The sequence below is a fragment of the Bactrocera tryoni genome, chromosome 4 (genome assembly GCF_016617805.1).
Source record: "Bactrocera tryoni isolate S06 chromosome 4, CSIRO_BtryS06_freeze2, whole genome shotgun sequence".
NCBI lineage: Eukaryota > Metazoa > Arthropoda > Insecta > Diptera > Tephritidae > Bactrocera > Bactrocera tryoni.
The window spans coordinates 31231931-31249447 of record NC_052502.1 but is presented as its reverse complement, the minus strand read 5'-3'; the positions used below and the strand labels follow the sequence as shown (position 1 = coordinate 31249447).

General features: G+C 35.1%; 1 protein-coding gene across 1 annotated transcript; it reads right to left on the bottom strand.

Moving 5' to 3' along the window:
• Positions 1-14756: 14756 nt before the first annotated feature.
• LOC120773374 lies at positions 14757-15652 on the bottom strand. The gene has a single exon (XM_040102203.1). The coding sequence runs from the start codon at positions 15353-15355 to the stop codon at positions 14930-14932; it is 426 nt and encodes a 141-aa protein (XP_039958137.1). The 5' UTR covers positions 15356-15652; the 3' UTR covers positions 14757-14929.
• Positions 15653-17517: the final 1865 nt, after the last annotated feature.

Genomic DNA, 17517 nt, shown 5'->3' with positions numbered 1-17517 from the left:
AAAGTCAAACAAACGTTGAAGTAAGAAATGTGCATACATAAAATGCTGGAGAACTGAAACCCGCATGCATTTAAAAATCATGCTGCCACCAGCATTTGGAACACCCCACAATTGTATTCACAATAGAATATGCTGTTTGAAAAGTTCCTTGAAATTTGGAAAATGAAAGATTGGAAATGCAAAGGTGATACATTTTCCAAGTAATTGTCTTTTATTTCTTGGGACAATTTCGATTTTATGGCTATACAATGATTTCAAACATCTCTCCAAAGTTTGAAAATTCTACCAGCAAGTTTGTCATATCCCTCTCATAGATTCAAAATGCTTTCCAAGTAGTTTTGATTGAAGTTTAGAGACTGTAAAACAATTACAAGGCCAAACAAGGCATCTTAGAGTCCCTTAGTGCCTTAAAAGGAGAGATAGTATACCTTTTCGAAAATCGTATATTTACAGATTATCTTCATAACTCTAAATAAGTATACATATACTGTTTGTTCTAGGTTAAATGGAGCTCAAAATTTCACCTTTTCAACACTATATGGTATGACACAATGTGATTGGTAGCACTGGGGATATTCGACTTCAACGACATCTATCGACAAAATACGTAAATACTTTTTGACTACTCAATATATCCCAAAAGTACATACAGCAAAAATGTAATTTAAGACATCTGTAACCAGAAATTTCAGGCACTTTTCCAACAGAATATACATACATAAGCATAAAAATATTTAGAATATGTGCAACGTTCGTTTTCTCTATTTCTCCCTTGACATTGACAAGGAAAATGCGTCGCTATTTTCGTACTTCAGAAAACACATTCAAATGAACACTGATGTGAAAGAGAGTATACATACATATACTTATGTACGATATACATACATAGATCCACACATTCAAATGTCTGTGGGCAACAAATTTTATGCTGTATTTACGCTGTCTGCCCGGAATAACGCTGGCAATTGACACGGTGTGCGCTAAATATGTTTCTACTTTGAAATAGTATGCATTTGCTTCTGGATAGAAGACACTAAGTCGAAATGCAGACGCATTAGCACATTTTCCACTTCCCATTTCCACGAAAATGCGCGTCATTTCCCTCTACGAAGCGTCGAGTAATTGCACCAGCGATTTCTACGTGAAGACGTGACGATGTTGCACGTTGCATACATACAAACATAGGGGATGTTTGGTATTTAACATAGTAAAGGTAAAGATGAAACGCACCACTAAATCTGGCATAAAATAAAATGCGTTTTCAAAAATAATGCTGCATGTGCTCAGGCTCTCTCGACGGAAGTATAGAAATAGAAGAATCAAATATTTCAAGTTGACAAGAGTATTTATCTGTTGAGTGGAAATGTCTTCAAAGGAGTGAATTTGAGTTAGGCAATGGAGTGCCTGTTGTTATCTTCCTGAACAGTTTGAAAATGACTGTATTTATAATATAGTTATATCAAGTAAGCAAAAGGGTAAGAGCAACAATAATTTTAAAATATATGATTATAATTATTTAAATCAACAGATCAGATTAGAAACTATAGATGAGGATGTAAACACGGTTTAGTTAACTTGCGTACGAAAACTAGGATTTTTTTCAAACTTTCTTCGTCCCAAGGACTTCTTCAGCCTTAAGCGGAAAGTAACCGAAGACTTTTATAAACATTTATTCTTTACTGTCTTAACAATTAGGTACATTTTATATGAAAATTATTGCACAATTTCAAAAGTCGATCTTTAACTTGTGGAAGTTATGGCACTTGAAAGTATCTGGCATCGAACCGACCGACCTTTAACAACAAACTTTAAACGGCTTTTTCAAAAATTATTTTTTGATAGCCAAATATTTGAAAATTTGGTCACATAACCCAAATTTTTTTAAAACCTCATTTTCATAGTACCTTTTGAAATAAATTATATTAATTTGTATTTTACTTAATCATATATTTAGGAAGACATACAGAAAATTTTGTATCATTCCGGTGAACATTTTCGAAATTACAAGCAAATTTGAAATAGGCGTTTCAGAGCGCTTGGAAGTACAAGGCCAAATGTTAAACGCGTTTTTCTCAAAATCGTGTTTTCCAAGTCGGTGACCAACGTTACTTAGAAACGGCTAACCCGTTTAATCTAAAATCTTAATACGATTTATAAATGTATTTTTTAGTAATTAACCGAAGATTTTTTCTCACCAATAAATATATTTTTTTTAACAATTTAAGGCCGAAATTTTGGTCAAAAATCGATTTTTTTAGAAACCGCCACTTTGTCAAAAATTGTATATTGCTTATATAGTACTGAATGGGAAAGTAAAACAAAAAATTCAGAGTATCCTCCGGAGAGACAAATTCCAGCTACTCTTAGCATCTTATAGTGAGAATTGCAGGCTCAAGAAGCACCCGTTCAACATGGTTATAACCTTTTGTGCAAAGAACCGGGCTTCCGACATGAAGCCACAAATTCATTAGCACCTGATTCTAGACGGCAAATCAGTATCCAGTCTATATATCCGAATAGGAATTACATGTACCTTAGGTCACAATGCCAAATGCTCTTACATAAACATAGCTCATATATAGGGAAGAAGAGCATATCTTGTTAGTAAGGTAACTTTAAGAGACTCGCATACCCTACCACCGTGGGCAAAAAATAGTAAGGCTTTTTAATTTAAATTTCGCTCGAAAACCCGTGCGTCCAAATATTTTTTTTCTAGGTTATTATGACTGTCAGTGTCATCTGTGCCAAATGACACATTAAAACACTCTTTAGTGTTTAGTATACGCTTGTCTTTCTGAAGTACATAAAGTGCATTCGGCGTTTTTTACGATGAGTGAAAATATTTTATAAAGAAGTTCCATTAAATTTCGTGTGCGGAATAAAATTTCTGGTGCCGAAATGTTCAGAATGTTGGAAAAAAATTATTCAAAGAGGGTCGAGAACGTGGTGACGTCAGCCACACGGCCATCAACATCAACTGCTAATCAACACAACAATAAAAATGGAAAGGAATTTGTGCTTGAAAATCGACTATTAACAGTCAGAGATTTTACTGGCATCGCTGGAATATCGGGAGGATCAGTGAAACCCATTTGGGCCTAAAAAAAGTGAAACACGATTGGTTCAAAAACCACTAGATTTTTTCGAAAGACAGAGTCGCGTTAACGTCTGCGAAACAATGCTTTCGGACTACCAGGATGCCACGAAACATATTATTACTCCCGAAGAGTTTTGATTCTATGTTCACGACCCGGAAACAGATGATCAATCGGCCGAACATCATGGCAAAGGTGAACCGAAGCCGAAAAGACCACGTCAAGGCAGGTCAAAAATCATGGTTAAGTTGACAGTTTTGACCGATTATCGAGGTGTGGTGCATTCCGAATTCCTTCCGACCGGTATTCCTAAAAAGAGGTCGGAATTATTAGCATTGGCACCAGGATAATGCACCGCATTCGCCTGTTTTAGCTCTGTGTGACTTCTGGTTATTGAAACTCAAGCTCCGGGGAAACCAGTTTGAGCCAATTCAAAGGATTAAACGAGAATCGGTACGCGGATTGAAGGCTATTCCGGAAATTGACTTTAACAACTATTTCGTAGATAGGAAAAAACGTTGTCACAAGTGTATTGGGGCCAAGGGAATTACTTTGAGTGGGATGACAAGAAGAATAAATTAAGAATTTTAAAATTATGAATAAAAGCTTGCTATTTTTTACTAATATTTACATAAGAATATGACCAATTAATGCAGTTTAGACGACTACGGTTGAAAGAACTAAGCTCACCGTCCACAAAATAATTAAATAGTATGTATAAGTAGGGCCTTTGAAGAGCGTATAAATCATTCACCAACTACCTTTTTGAAATCATGTTCCATATTATGTAATATACCAGAAATATGTTAATTTGTTGAATTTAAGCTAGCCCTAGCACAAGTCCTAAAAAATATACATATGTATCTCTTTTAGAAAGAACAACAGTAACAAGATTGGACCAGAGAATTTAAAAGTACTTAGTAAAAGTTATATGATTTTGTAAAATAACAACGCTATTTAATTATATTTACTCCCTACAAACATACATATGTCGGATGTATGTATGTATGTATTCGTACTGTCATCTAAATAAGAAAATTCCATAGTTTATAAAAACATTCAACAAACAAATGTCATCAACTAAGCAATTGGTTACAGTTCGTACTTGGTCGTATCATCGCATTTAAATAAATAATTATATGATAATTCCCTAGTTCCACAACGTACAGAACATAATCTGTTTAAGTATGTGTTTACAGACATACTTTGTTGTTTTTTTGTTTTTAATTAATTTCACGAAAAATTCTTGACCTTAACGGTCAAGTACAATTAATTGCGACAACATAACGGCAGCACGTTAATCAATCTAACGCTAACGAAAAGTATATATAAATACATATGTACATATATTTACGAATACAAATAAATCGAGGTATTTACAATATACCACGTAGATCACAATCAAATAGGTCAAAATGAGCCGAGTTTAGGAATTTGAATGAGTAGGCAATAGTACTAGATCTAAAAAAAATATATTTCTTTACGAACGTTTACATAGAATTATTTTGAAAATAAAATGAAGTGAAATTACAAATATGCGATTTCAAAAACAAAATTCCACCGATACAAGAAACAACCACGCGTATTATCAAGCGAATCATGCAAACTTAATTAAACAACAAAAACAACAAGTAAGTTGATATTAAGTTAGTAGAAAATCACGAAAATAATGACGCAAATATAAGTTGGTGTGGTGTCGTCACTAAACGTCGCACATACATAAGTATGTAGGTACACCGGACAAGATCATCAACGGGCATGTCTGTCCGCCTGGCTCATACAGCACACATCACACAATCACATAATCGTTAAATGCAATCAGCATCGCAGAGGCCGTGTTGTGAATGAGGAGCAAGTGAATGTCAAGCGTTCGTAATTACATAGATTAAATGTGATATAAATGTTTGTTTGTATGTGTACTCATATATAGTAATATTTATTTAACAGCATGTGGTAGTTAAAAAATAATATATATTATATGCTAAAAGCAAGACTGTAGTTAGTTTGAGGATTTTTTGAGGGGTAATGAAGGGTTTTAAATTATGTAGGAGTGACACATGTAAAGATGGTGAGAAAAGACATTTTAAATACCCTCTCCACTCGAAATATTCATCTCTATCTATCTATGGTAGAAACATAATACTCTGAAGAAATATAAGTAATAACAACTCCTACTACCGTTTCTCGAAAATGTTATATTGAAGACAAATCACTCTAATATAACTCTTACTAAGTATATTGATATAACTATAGTGATCTACCTATATTGATCCAAAGGAGAATTAAGAATGGTGGATTTCAATAAATGAAATATATTTTTAATACTTTAATTTTAGGCCTTATAGAACACAACTAGAAATTAGAGATAATTTATTTATGTACATACGATAGTGCTTCCGAATTGATCGGAGATCAACGACATGAAACACCATGTAAGGCAACATAACCTAAAGTAACTCCAACAAATGCGAGAATATATCTAAACTCTCGACGTAAAATTAAGGCAAGGATTGAAGATCATGTATTTGTTGAATCTTGTTGGTTAAGATATGTATATACAAATAGTAGGCCCCCAAATTAAGATTGACTTATCTCGATAAATTTTATTGCTCAGGCTTCCAAAAAGAACGATGAAGGATCATGCCCAACAATATTTGCAGCTGATCAGTCAGTATAAACTTAACTTTCATGTCAATGTTTGTCAACATGTTTCCATTATTTTACTCTGGATTTGAATCGACCGCAATTTGGAGTGGACATGATACCAAAAACATAGTCCAAATCGAAAAAGAAAGTGCTGTTTCATCGAGACAATCCATAAACCTTACCGCAATATAATCAGTGAAAACCGGAGCAAAATTGAAAGGATTGGGCTTCCGCATACATTAGTATTCTTCGAATCTGGCCTGCAGTAACTGATCTCAGATCGCTAAAAAAAAGGTAGCTGGAGAGCAATAACCGAGATCCAAATCTTTTTCGAAGCAAAATACCGTTCATACTATAAAAATGCTATAGAAGGGCTTTTGACTTTGTGGTGAGATTAGGTTGAAAAGTTGCTCAAAGCCTTTGTGTTACCCATAAATTCCTGAAGGAGGATCCCGATATCCTTATGGAGTCACGACCGAGTTTTGAGCTTATTACAACTTTATAAAAGCGTTTATTAATATCTACCTGAGTCCCTTCGCTAGATTCGACTAAGGTATGTCCAACGAGATATTTTAATCTGAGTCTGGTAAAAGCCACAAGATAATTCCTTTCACCTTCCGCCATACAGTTTTGGCAAAGAGTATCCGTCCCGCCTATGAACCTATTGAACATAGTCCAGTCCTATAATTATGGCGAGATTGACATTGCTAAGAGCATGTAGTTCGGAGAACCGCTTTTTACTCTCGGTCGGCAGAACCTCGCACTCGCACAAGTTCTGGTTGTTGACCAGCGCTTGCTGAGCGCACTGGAGGTTCATAAGTTCAAGTCTAGAACACATGAGGTCATCGGAAAACAGACTAGCCATCCAACGGATGAAACTGGAGAATGCATCCTCCCTACCAAACACTCAATTATTGTGTTGTATGTACTGACATTAGACAAGCGGTCTTTGAAATATGAACAAGAAAAAGTCTGATAAGATTATTTATTTATTGGCCACTCCAAAGGCGGGAAATTTACTAACTGCAATTATTTTAAAAATATGGGAATTGTTGAATAATACTTTTGAACAAAGCTTCAAGTTTGAATTCCAAATTTTTTATGACAAAATTATAAACTCCTTTCTTCAATTGTTCACTATTTTTAAAAGAAAAAATAATTGCTGTTTATAATTCTATGACCAGCTACTGTATTTGAGCAGATAACCACAACGATATAAAACAAATAGACGTAGGTACACATGTAGATATGGTAGGTGCATTCGCATGTGTGCGTTTATGTAACCCAATTGTGGCTTTTATATCGATTGTAATTTCTAATCCGATTGTTTAAAAATAGCTCAAGGCAACTTTAATTGATTGCAGATTCGTTATTTTTATTACCTTACAATTGGGTTTCAATTATTTTTTGCTATTCTCTTTTTCAGCTCTGGAGTGTGCAGGTAGAAATACATATAGACATGTATTTTCACTAATCCGCCTGAAGGCAATTCTACACAAACAAATATTATTAATTTTTGCTTTTATGTTTATAGGTCGGAATAAATATGCATGAAATAACATTTTTTGAACTGAATTTCTCCCCACTGAGTCAGGCTTTCATTACTATAAGCACAGTTGCATTTTCTCTCCGATCATAAGTATATCTGTATGTATATTAGATCTGACTGATTTTTTTTATAAATCGCGTATGCGGGAAATGTTTTACGGAAATGTTCATTCTGAACAACTTTGCCTAAGAGAATTAAGCGAAATTTAAAAATTTGAAAATCGCTGGCCCGAAATCGGTTCAGACCCTTAGTATATTAGGCAAAGCTGTTCAGAATGATCCATAGAACATTTCCCGCATTTTTTCGTTTGTTTGGCTTTCTGTAAACCAACCCGCTCTAATGTATGAGTACTCGGTTTGAGAACATTTTTGCGAATTTCCATTTCAATTATCTCAAAGAGATTGAGTGCATAATTGTCCGGAAAATTGTCATTTATATTAATGAAGTGATAATTAACAAATTTAATTTAATCTTTTAAAGCACCAGCTGTTGATGGAAAAAATATGAAGTATTTTCTGTTAAATAGTATTTTCTGTTCATAAAAATAATGAAACGTTATAAATAAATTGCACGTTGTGCGATAAATCATAATTGACAACTTTATGAAGTGATAAATGAGTGCCGTAAGTGGCAATTGAAGTCGGTGGAACAGAACAGCATACAAATATAATAACGCCAGTACGCGATAATAATATATGGACGAAATTTGCAAATACATGGATCGAGAGCAATCAATCAATTGTACCAAATCTGGGGTTATTGCATTATGTGCCCTACAAGTTGTGTTCTGCTAGTTTATACAAACATACACTTACATTAATTTTTTAACTTTTTATATTATTTTACATAGAATCTTAGAATAAAAAATACAGAAACTAGTTTAATTTTTTCACCTCGCCGATCCAATTTGTGGTAGAAACTCTACTAATAGTAACCCATATATCATAAAACATAAGTAGCCAATATCAAAAACATAAAAAAAAGAAACTTTGTTGGCGGTGAAGTAAGAACCTCAGATTATAGGGAAGAAAAGGACGTAGATGTCTTAGGGGTAATATACCCGGCCGATCGGACCTAGACAGCAATGAAGACGGATCGTCAATTGGCAAATCCGTCTTCAGTTTGGAACGGCCGTTCGACGAGAAGTGGGACGCTAAGGGTAGGACGACGAACTGGCGCTGTTGGAGATGAACCGGAAGAATGAAATTTCTTCAGATTAATAGCCAGCATGAAAAGGCGGCATCCGCAAACTTATGAGCAATTATGGAATTTCTGGAACTAAAAGTTTTACTCTTGGCTAATCTTCGCAACGGCGACACGGTCACCGTCAAAGTAGACGGCAAAAAAGGAGATTTCTGGATAATATCAGCCTATGTACATGCCGCACGAGAATGAGGCGGAACCACCTCTCATGGTGCTGAAAAAGTCTTTACAGGAAGTACGGCTAAGGGGAACCGAGGATATTATCGGTTCTGATGCAAAAGTGCGTAATACAATATTAGCTCAGCGAGCGGCAGAGGAACCCCCCAGGTGGACATTGGAAATCCGAGCTTCGTGTAGACGACTAGTTAGCTAAAGTGATGCAACTAACGATTGGGCGCTATATAAGGCCGGATTGACCGAAAGTCAGAAATAAGGACGGGGACAGTAGCTATACTTTGAGCAGCCAGGACACTTTTAAGCTTCTTCTGGACGCTCACTTTCAGAGCAAACTTTCTCATGGGATCGCACCTCTCGGAATGTCAGGGACGGACTGCGCAACCTTTTCGAGCCTTTTGAATGAACGTTTCCTGACATGGGTGATCACCTGAATCGATTCCTGAATGATGGACTAAAGAAAGAAGGCAACACCCGCACAACTGGATAATATACATATATTTTGAAATTTCATACACAAAATGTAGTTTCGAAAACTGTAGTCATTATTAGGATATAAATTGTAGTAGAAAATAGTAAAATGCTTCGGATAGATGTATTTGGGCTGGCGTTGTGCTAATGGAATAAAAATTCCTCTCCTATTGGCAAAATCTGGCCGTTTCTGAGCGATTGGCTACTTCTGACGGTCCAATTGGGGACAGTACAGTCCAATTGTAACAATCCTGCAGACACATCACAAATCCTTCCAGACCGTCAACCTTGGATTGGCCACCATTTGCGCCCGCTCCCCACGTTGCTATCAGTTCTTCTTGGAATACGTTAGCATCAAGCAAGTGAAACTAAAACTTGTTAGTCGACAAAGAAATCCTTTGTTTGTTTAAAACTCTTACTAACCGCATGAAGCGCTATTATTTAAAATCACCGATACTATTTGTTTTTCGTCAAAAAAGAATCGAACTAGCACCACAAAAAATTTTAAAATATTCAACGAAATTTCCCAAATTTGTAATGTAAAAAAGTTTTCATAATAATTACAGTAGTTTCATAAACCCTCCTTACCACACTATATTAAACGATCAGCATATTGTATCAATATTTTTATAAGCAACATCGAGCCATTCATAAGCGATTGCGAGTGAAGCCCAACAACTGTCACACCAGTACAACATATTTGTGTCACCTTTGCTTGGACTTGATAACTTACACTTTTACCCACAAACATGTGATCTACAACACACACGAAAGCACAATCAAAGCGATCAGTATGTAGTAAAATTAAAATACCACATTTGCTACAGCAGCGGCAACAATTTAGTGGCAGCAACCTAAATGCGAATTGGAGTGAATTGAATTGGAATGTCATTGTATGTACTCACTTATGTTTGTGTGAGCAGAGAGTTGATCGGCGCTGCCACCAACGATCGTTTTACATGATCGATTTTGCTGTGACAGTGCGACATGAAGCATTTGTTGTTTATTCATTTGTATGTAGGTTATAATGGCAAATCGAAATTGTTGCTATGTTACTGTTTGCTGTTGCTGCTCACATTGTGGCAGCGACGGCTGACAACTTTCAGCTCGAATCAGCATACAACTTTCATACAACAAATGCACTTTAATGGGCGGCGATCCACGCAAAGTTTTTGTGATTTTCTGTGATTTATTTTATTGACTTCTTTTCAATTTATTGTTTGCTAAATTAGCGTCAAGTTTAATTAGCAATTTTTGTTTTTTTTTTTGTAAAATTCACAAGTCAGCAAAACGAAAATTTGAATACTTTTGTGCTGTTTGTATTTTTGCTCAACTGCCGTCATTATGCTAAGCAGCTGTGATCTTGCTAAACCGTAAATTAGCTAATAACAAAAATAAACATGACAAAAGTTGAGAACAAAAAGCCTTCTAAAGACCAGCGAAACAAACGGCTAGGTTTATTGCTAAAACTATTTTATAATCCTAATTTATTTTCGAAGTTTCATGAAAGCGGTGAAAAAATCAGGTTTACAGGCAACAAATTATCAAATACACGTATATCAATTAATTTATTTATTTATTAATTTTACGAATTTAAAGATGTAATTTTAGTAAACATTTTTTTTTTCTTCAATTTTAAAATCAGATCGCCTCGCTATGCTTGAAAGAAAGATGAGTTAATAATATGGAGTTAACCAGTTCTTTACAGAAAGAATGAAATTACTTGAGACCTAAAGAAAATTTGATTTTTATTTCATTTATATAGTTTCTGTGAGGTCCAATTGAAAATTATGAATTGACAAGAATCACCCTAACTATTAGAATGGGCTGCTTTAAATATTGAATATTTGAGATAGTTAGGTTAATTCGTGTAAAATCAGGCAAGACTGTGGAAGGGTCATATACAGTTAGAATTTTCAAAAAATCAATTTTTTTATCTTATTTTCTCAATCGTTTCGGTGAACATTTTCGAAGTTACACGCAAATTTGAAAAAGCATTTCACAATAATTGGAAGTTCATTCCTAACTTTAAACGAATTTTTCTCAAAATGGTGTTTTCAAAGTCGGTGACCAACATTATTCGAAAACAGCTAAACCGATTAGTCTCAAATTTTAATACGATCTACTTAAATACATTTTTTAGAAATTAATCGAAGATTTTTTCCCACCGATAAATATTTTCTTATAGACTATTTAAGGCTGAAATTTTGGTCAAAAATCGATTTTTTTTTGTGAGAAACCGCAACTTTGACAAAAAAAAAATTATTTTGCCTATTCCTTCGATTAATTACTAGATTTAAAATTACTTTAACAAAATCTGTTTGGTTTTTTTTATTTCAGAGAATTCAGTTCAGAGGTACAGTGGTCACCCAAAACGTCCTTTTCGAGAAGAACTCCCAGAGATCAGAGATAGTTCCTTTCAAAAAAATATTTTTCTAACACTAAGTCTTAAAATACAGCTAAAAATGCCATTATCTGTATAAATTTTTAGATCAATAAATTTAAAAGTTTTCTCAGATAAAATGCTGGAAAATTCGCCTTCTAACTGTATGTAACCCATTAAAAGTTGGCGTAAGTACGTGCAGGATCGCCACTACATGTGCAAGGGCCCTGCAGCTTGTCAATCACACGGTCTCAAAAAAACTGCTGAACGATTGTTCGCCTCTTGACAGGTCACAACCTACTGACATCACATGTATGTCATATGGGCATAAGTAACGACGATACATTCAGAAAGTGCAGAGAAGTAGGTGTGAACTCGACTTAGGTATCAGCAGAATCGCAGTCTAAAGGACTAGACGGAGTATCAGATATCAATCGCTTTTAAAGGACGTAAAAGGGGTTGACGTTCTGTATGACTTTCACCCCAAATTAAACAGAATTTCCATCTCGCATTACTAAGGGCAAGTAGTTCTATGTACATATATATACCCAGTCAGTATAACCTAAGCTAACCTAATATACCGGGCATATTCAAGGTATACAAATAAAAAACAAATTAGAAACCTCACAATTACAAACCAAAACTTTTAAAATAAGTATGTACATACATAAGATACATAATTAAGTGAAAACCCCATAGCATCTTTTCCGAAAAGCTCCGATTTTGGTTCTGCAGGACGTACGAGCATTACTTACAGGATTAGATTTAAACTTGTAAAAAAAAGTCTTGGTTTTACGAATACTTTGTACATTTCTGATATTTATAACGAATATGTGTATGTATGTATATCTACCTCATTTTTCAAAAAAGTAACCTACTTTTCAGCGCGAAATGATGACCAACTAGAATAGAGCAGAAATGTTTCTAATATTGTGATACGCAGCCACGTAAAAAATACTTAAACTTTATTTTATGGCCCAGAAATTTAAAGCTACTATCGCCCTAAAAAATAAGCTTCAGTTTCAAAATAAGGTAGGCAATGTTTTGTTTCAGTGTAGTAAAAAAAATTTCGAGTAATAATTAAAAAAGTATATGTTACCTGGTCTACGGAAAGGGGGCTTAGGTGTCAAAAAATCAATTTTCACTTTTTAGTCAGTAAACGAGTTGTTTATTTTTAACAGCTGTTTCCCAGAAAACTAGTTTTCGCACTTAGCTCCCTTTGCGTAGACCAGGTCACATATACAGTATTACTTATTTTTGATAGCATTTGTCATATTTTTCAAATATCTTGATATTTAAAATAATTATAAAACCCTTTTATATGTCAAAAAGTTGCCACTTCTCTGAGGAACGTGATGACTGATGAGAATGTAGCCTTAATACTTCTAATAGTGCCTTATTTTGGCACGTAAACAATGTATTAGTATATAATTTTGAGCCTTAAAATAATGTATGACTCATCTAAACAAAGATTTAATCTCAAACTAAGGCGAAAAATATTCTGATTGTATGTATTGAAACAGATTGATTTCTAAGAATTATTTGTAATCAAAAATTGAACACCCTTTACTTTAAAAATATTCCTATAATCTGATAATCTTTATCAAAATAAATAAAATTAACAATATTCTTAATCATGTATATTGTGTTTTGGAAATTAAAAATATATGATTAAGAATATTTCTAAGAAATCAATCTGTTTCAATTTAACTTTGTAAATATTATTAGATTATAGGCATATTTTTAAAGTAAAGGGTGCTGGTAAGTATCATATTACTATATCCATAAGTTTAAGCACTGATTTAAACTTAATTGAGCGTCTAGTGGAAAAATTTTAATCCACGGGCAAATCAGTCTCTCTCACATCATTCTCAAGCGTTGGGCATCTCGGTGACGTCGTTGTGGCGAATTTTGCGAAAAGATCTTGGCCTACATCTTTACAAGATCAAATTGACGCAAAAAGTAAAGCCGCTTGACCACTAAAATCGTCGTATATTCGTGAATTGAGCACCAACTTGAAAATGATCCCAGATTTTCATCAAAAAATTATCTTTAGCTATGAGGCTCATTTCTGGCTGAATGGCTTCGTCAATAAGCAAAATATGCGTTATTGGTTAGGCAGCAATCCACACGTACTCAATGAGTCCCCATTGCATCCTGAAAAAATTACGATTTATGAGCTGACGGAGTCATTGGACCGTATTCCGTGATGATCAAGACCAGCAAGTTAATCTGAATGGGAATCGTTACCGCTCACTTATAACCGAATATTGTATTTTTGGCCCGAATTGGATGATATAGACTTGGACAATATGTGTTTCCATCAGAACAGCGCCACAAGCCACGCAGCGAATGTCACAATCGATTTATTAAAAACCAAGTTTGGTTAGCGTGTTATCTCACGAAATGGCCCACTCAATTGACCTCTTCGGTCGTGCGATTTGACGCCATTAGACTATTTTCTGTGGCGCTACGTCAAGTCTATAGTCTAGTTAACAAGACAGCGACGATTGATGAACTTTGTACGAATATCGAACCTGAAATTGTAGGAGTATCGGCCGATTTATACTTGAAAACCATCGAGGCTTCTTCAAGCGTGCCCATGATGGCCATGCAAAAGAAATCGAAAACCTCGATATAAAACAACTTCATAATAGAATTCTACCGCTAATTTAAAACAAAAAGAAATACAATCTTCATATAGCAGTGCAACACCCTGTTTTTCGTATTTTTCGTAAAGAACATTCTATAGTATAATAAAGGGCACAAGCATGAGCCAATTAAAGCAGCAATCAACAATCCGCTCGAGGTCAAACGTTCAAATAATTAAAGATTGCGTCAATTGAGAAACCTTAAGTCAGCAAAAGCATCTCTGATAGTTACAAAGTTTTAGCATTTTTATAAGAACCAATTCATAATACAAGTGTAATGATAAAGATTTAGAAGTGACGAAGAGAAAGAGACTGAGTACCGACAAACGACACACTGAGCTGGCTAAGAGAGTGAGCTGAAGAGCGGCACAGTGGTTGAGTGATTGAGTAAACCCGGCTTAAGTCAAAACGCACGCCTTACACAGAACTACAAGCCTTACATTGACATGACGTCACTGAGCGGGAGTTACAAGAGAGCTAAGTAAATCTAGGCGTGTACAACTAAGCGAAGAAGAAGATAAAATATAGTAAAAATAATACACAAAAAATTTCAAGAGTAAACATTTTATTTAAAACAAATTTAAGTATAAATTTTTGTTTACTGTAAACTAATTGTACGTAAGACTTGAAAAATAGAAGGCACTTTCTTACAGACCACAAATTAATTATAAAATAGCTAATTACAAAGATGTGGAACTATGAAGCTTAAAACTAAATATTTCGAGTTACTCATGCGCATAGCTTAGCGCCAGCTTACTCAGCAATGCCAAAATCTGGCCAAAAGTAAAGTCCCGACGATTACAGCTAACCACGGTCTCATGCCACCCGCTGCATTGCAGCCATCCGTGTCGCAGGTAAAGATGCAGGAGCGATAATCCATGCGATCGCCTTTGTTCTTCACATAATCACAGTAGTTGCCCAAATCCTTGGAAGAGCAGAAGCGTTTCGCACCGATGCCACCCTCGTAACGTCCAATGTGCTTAATGCAATACTTTGCCTCGTGCACATTGGAACAGTTCTGTGGCTGAATATCGGGATCGTCGAAGCGTTCGAACCATTCACCACACTGGAAGGGTGTTTTGGTGTCAGAGGCGTCGCAGACATAGCAATTTATAGCCAACGCCGTGCCACTTAACGCGACGCAGATTAGTAAAATTTGTACCACGATTTTAATTGAACACATTTTGTTGGTTTTGTTTTTGTTTGTGAATTTTATAGCACTAGCGCGTAAAGCAAGCAAAGGTCAACGGCAGCTCGAATAATAAATTTTAAGTAATTAACTAAGCACTGCACAACAATAAATAAGACAAATATTATTACGAAACTTTGGAATAAACAAAACAGCACAGCTTGGCTCGGCTCACAAAGCAACACACACAACTCGCGCAAATGATGGACGCAATGGGCACGGCGATGACCGTAGAAAACGTCAATAGCAAACCTCAAAACGTCAAAAGTAAATGAAAACACAGAGTAAAACCGACAAATGTCAATTGGGAACTGACGTTTCTGGCCGTTTGCTTTTCACCTACATTCACATGCTGGCCAACCAACCATCCGACCGACTCCCTACCAAACTCGGTCTCCCTCAGCCTGACTTAACGTCACTTTATTTGGTTCCAGATTGGCTCATTTGTGTTTGTGTGCATTTCACATGACTTTACTCTCTTGCCAAACACATGCATTTGGGTCAATGTAAAAACCTGGCTCTCACTCTGGGCTTCGCTGTGACCACCAAACCACTCAACGCCGCTTGCCAACTTTGCTCGGAGCGACTTAGCGGTATATACGAGTGCACCGTGCTATCGTTGTGTGTGTGATAGGCGGCTAGAAACTAGCATGCGCTCGCTGCTCTCCCTTACTAACTTCTAGTGTTTAGCATTGAAAAGAATTAGCTGGTCTAGCGGCACTAAAAACGGTGTGCATAACAGTGTTGCTGTGTATGCTTAAATCAACAGATTTTCATTTAAATTTTTATTTTATTTCATCTATTTCTGTTATGATTTTAAGATCATTGATGCGGTTTGTTAAATTTTCTGAAGACATTTATAGTGAGAGGATTATCTATTATCAGTTAATCAGTTAGTAACTCGATACGATACAATAGATCTCCTAAAGGCCATCGCCACCCACTCTGCCTACCTATATACAGTACCTTCAGTATATTCCTCCACCTCTTCATTTTCATATTAAGAGTGGATTATACAACATTATGGGTCCAATTACTGAGTACTGGTTGCCTCTAGTAGCTTTTATGTATTGCTAAGTTCACCAGCTTGAGCGAAAGGGTTACTGTCCTATAATAATAGTACTAACTTTTTCATTTTTATCCTAATAAATTTAACAAAACGGTTTGATCTGCGTTAGTAACAGTTATGTCAGGCAGTTCGTGTCATGTATACTCAATTTTCAGATCAAATACTGCCGATTTTTCCACATATTAAGAAATAGTTGAAAGAAAATAGTAATTTCGATCTCAATGATCTCTCGTAATGGAGCTGGTGCTCAACCTCTATGTATGTTTACTAACCTTCTTAATGATTTTTGTCGATTCTTCTCATATTTTCTACTCCTCTACAGTATATTATGATTACATGACCTAAGCTCTGCTCTCTGTTTTAAATTTACCACAAGTCTTACTTTGGATTTCAATGCTGACATCGGTAAAGGTTCTGTATCCGAGAAAAAGGATTGCGGCATTTAAAAGCAGTGAACTATAATACTTGCAAGTGGCAGTTGAAAATAAAAAAAGTCAGTCCTTGAAAAATTTAACTTAAGTCTTAGAACTAAATGTAATCATTAGAGAAATCGATGCCTGTATTACCAATTAAAAGCTTCTTTAAACACTTGATGAAATCTGAGCTAAATGGTAACCCTCATTAAACCAATCAAGTAACCACAGCACGGTGAAGAACATGTTTACATACCTTTTGTGTAATCATTTCTAACACGGTCATCTTAACCATAATTGGCATATAAATACCTAAACTCTTTGATGTATCAGCGATACTATAAATTGGCAACAACTTCATTAAAGCAGACGCATACCAAGTTATTCTAGTAAGAATTCTAGTAAGCTATTACTTATACTTATATGCGCTTAAAGCAGCTTGAAAAAGGTTTTATTGCCAAACATTTGAAAGAGATAATCTTCAAACAATAAATGCCATACTCGTATAATGTACTTTTGAATGATAATAACCACTTCCCAGTGAATTTGAAGTTTCTGTGTTTTTTCTTTAAAAAAGTAGGGAACCTCGAAAAGGATCACCTTTTACATAAAATATGTTATAATTATTAATAAAACAAAAAGTCGCCATAATTATAAGGACTAACTTCAAAGAA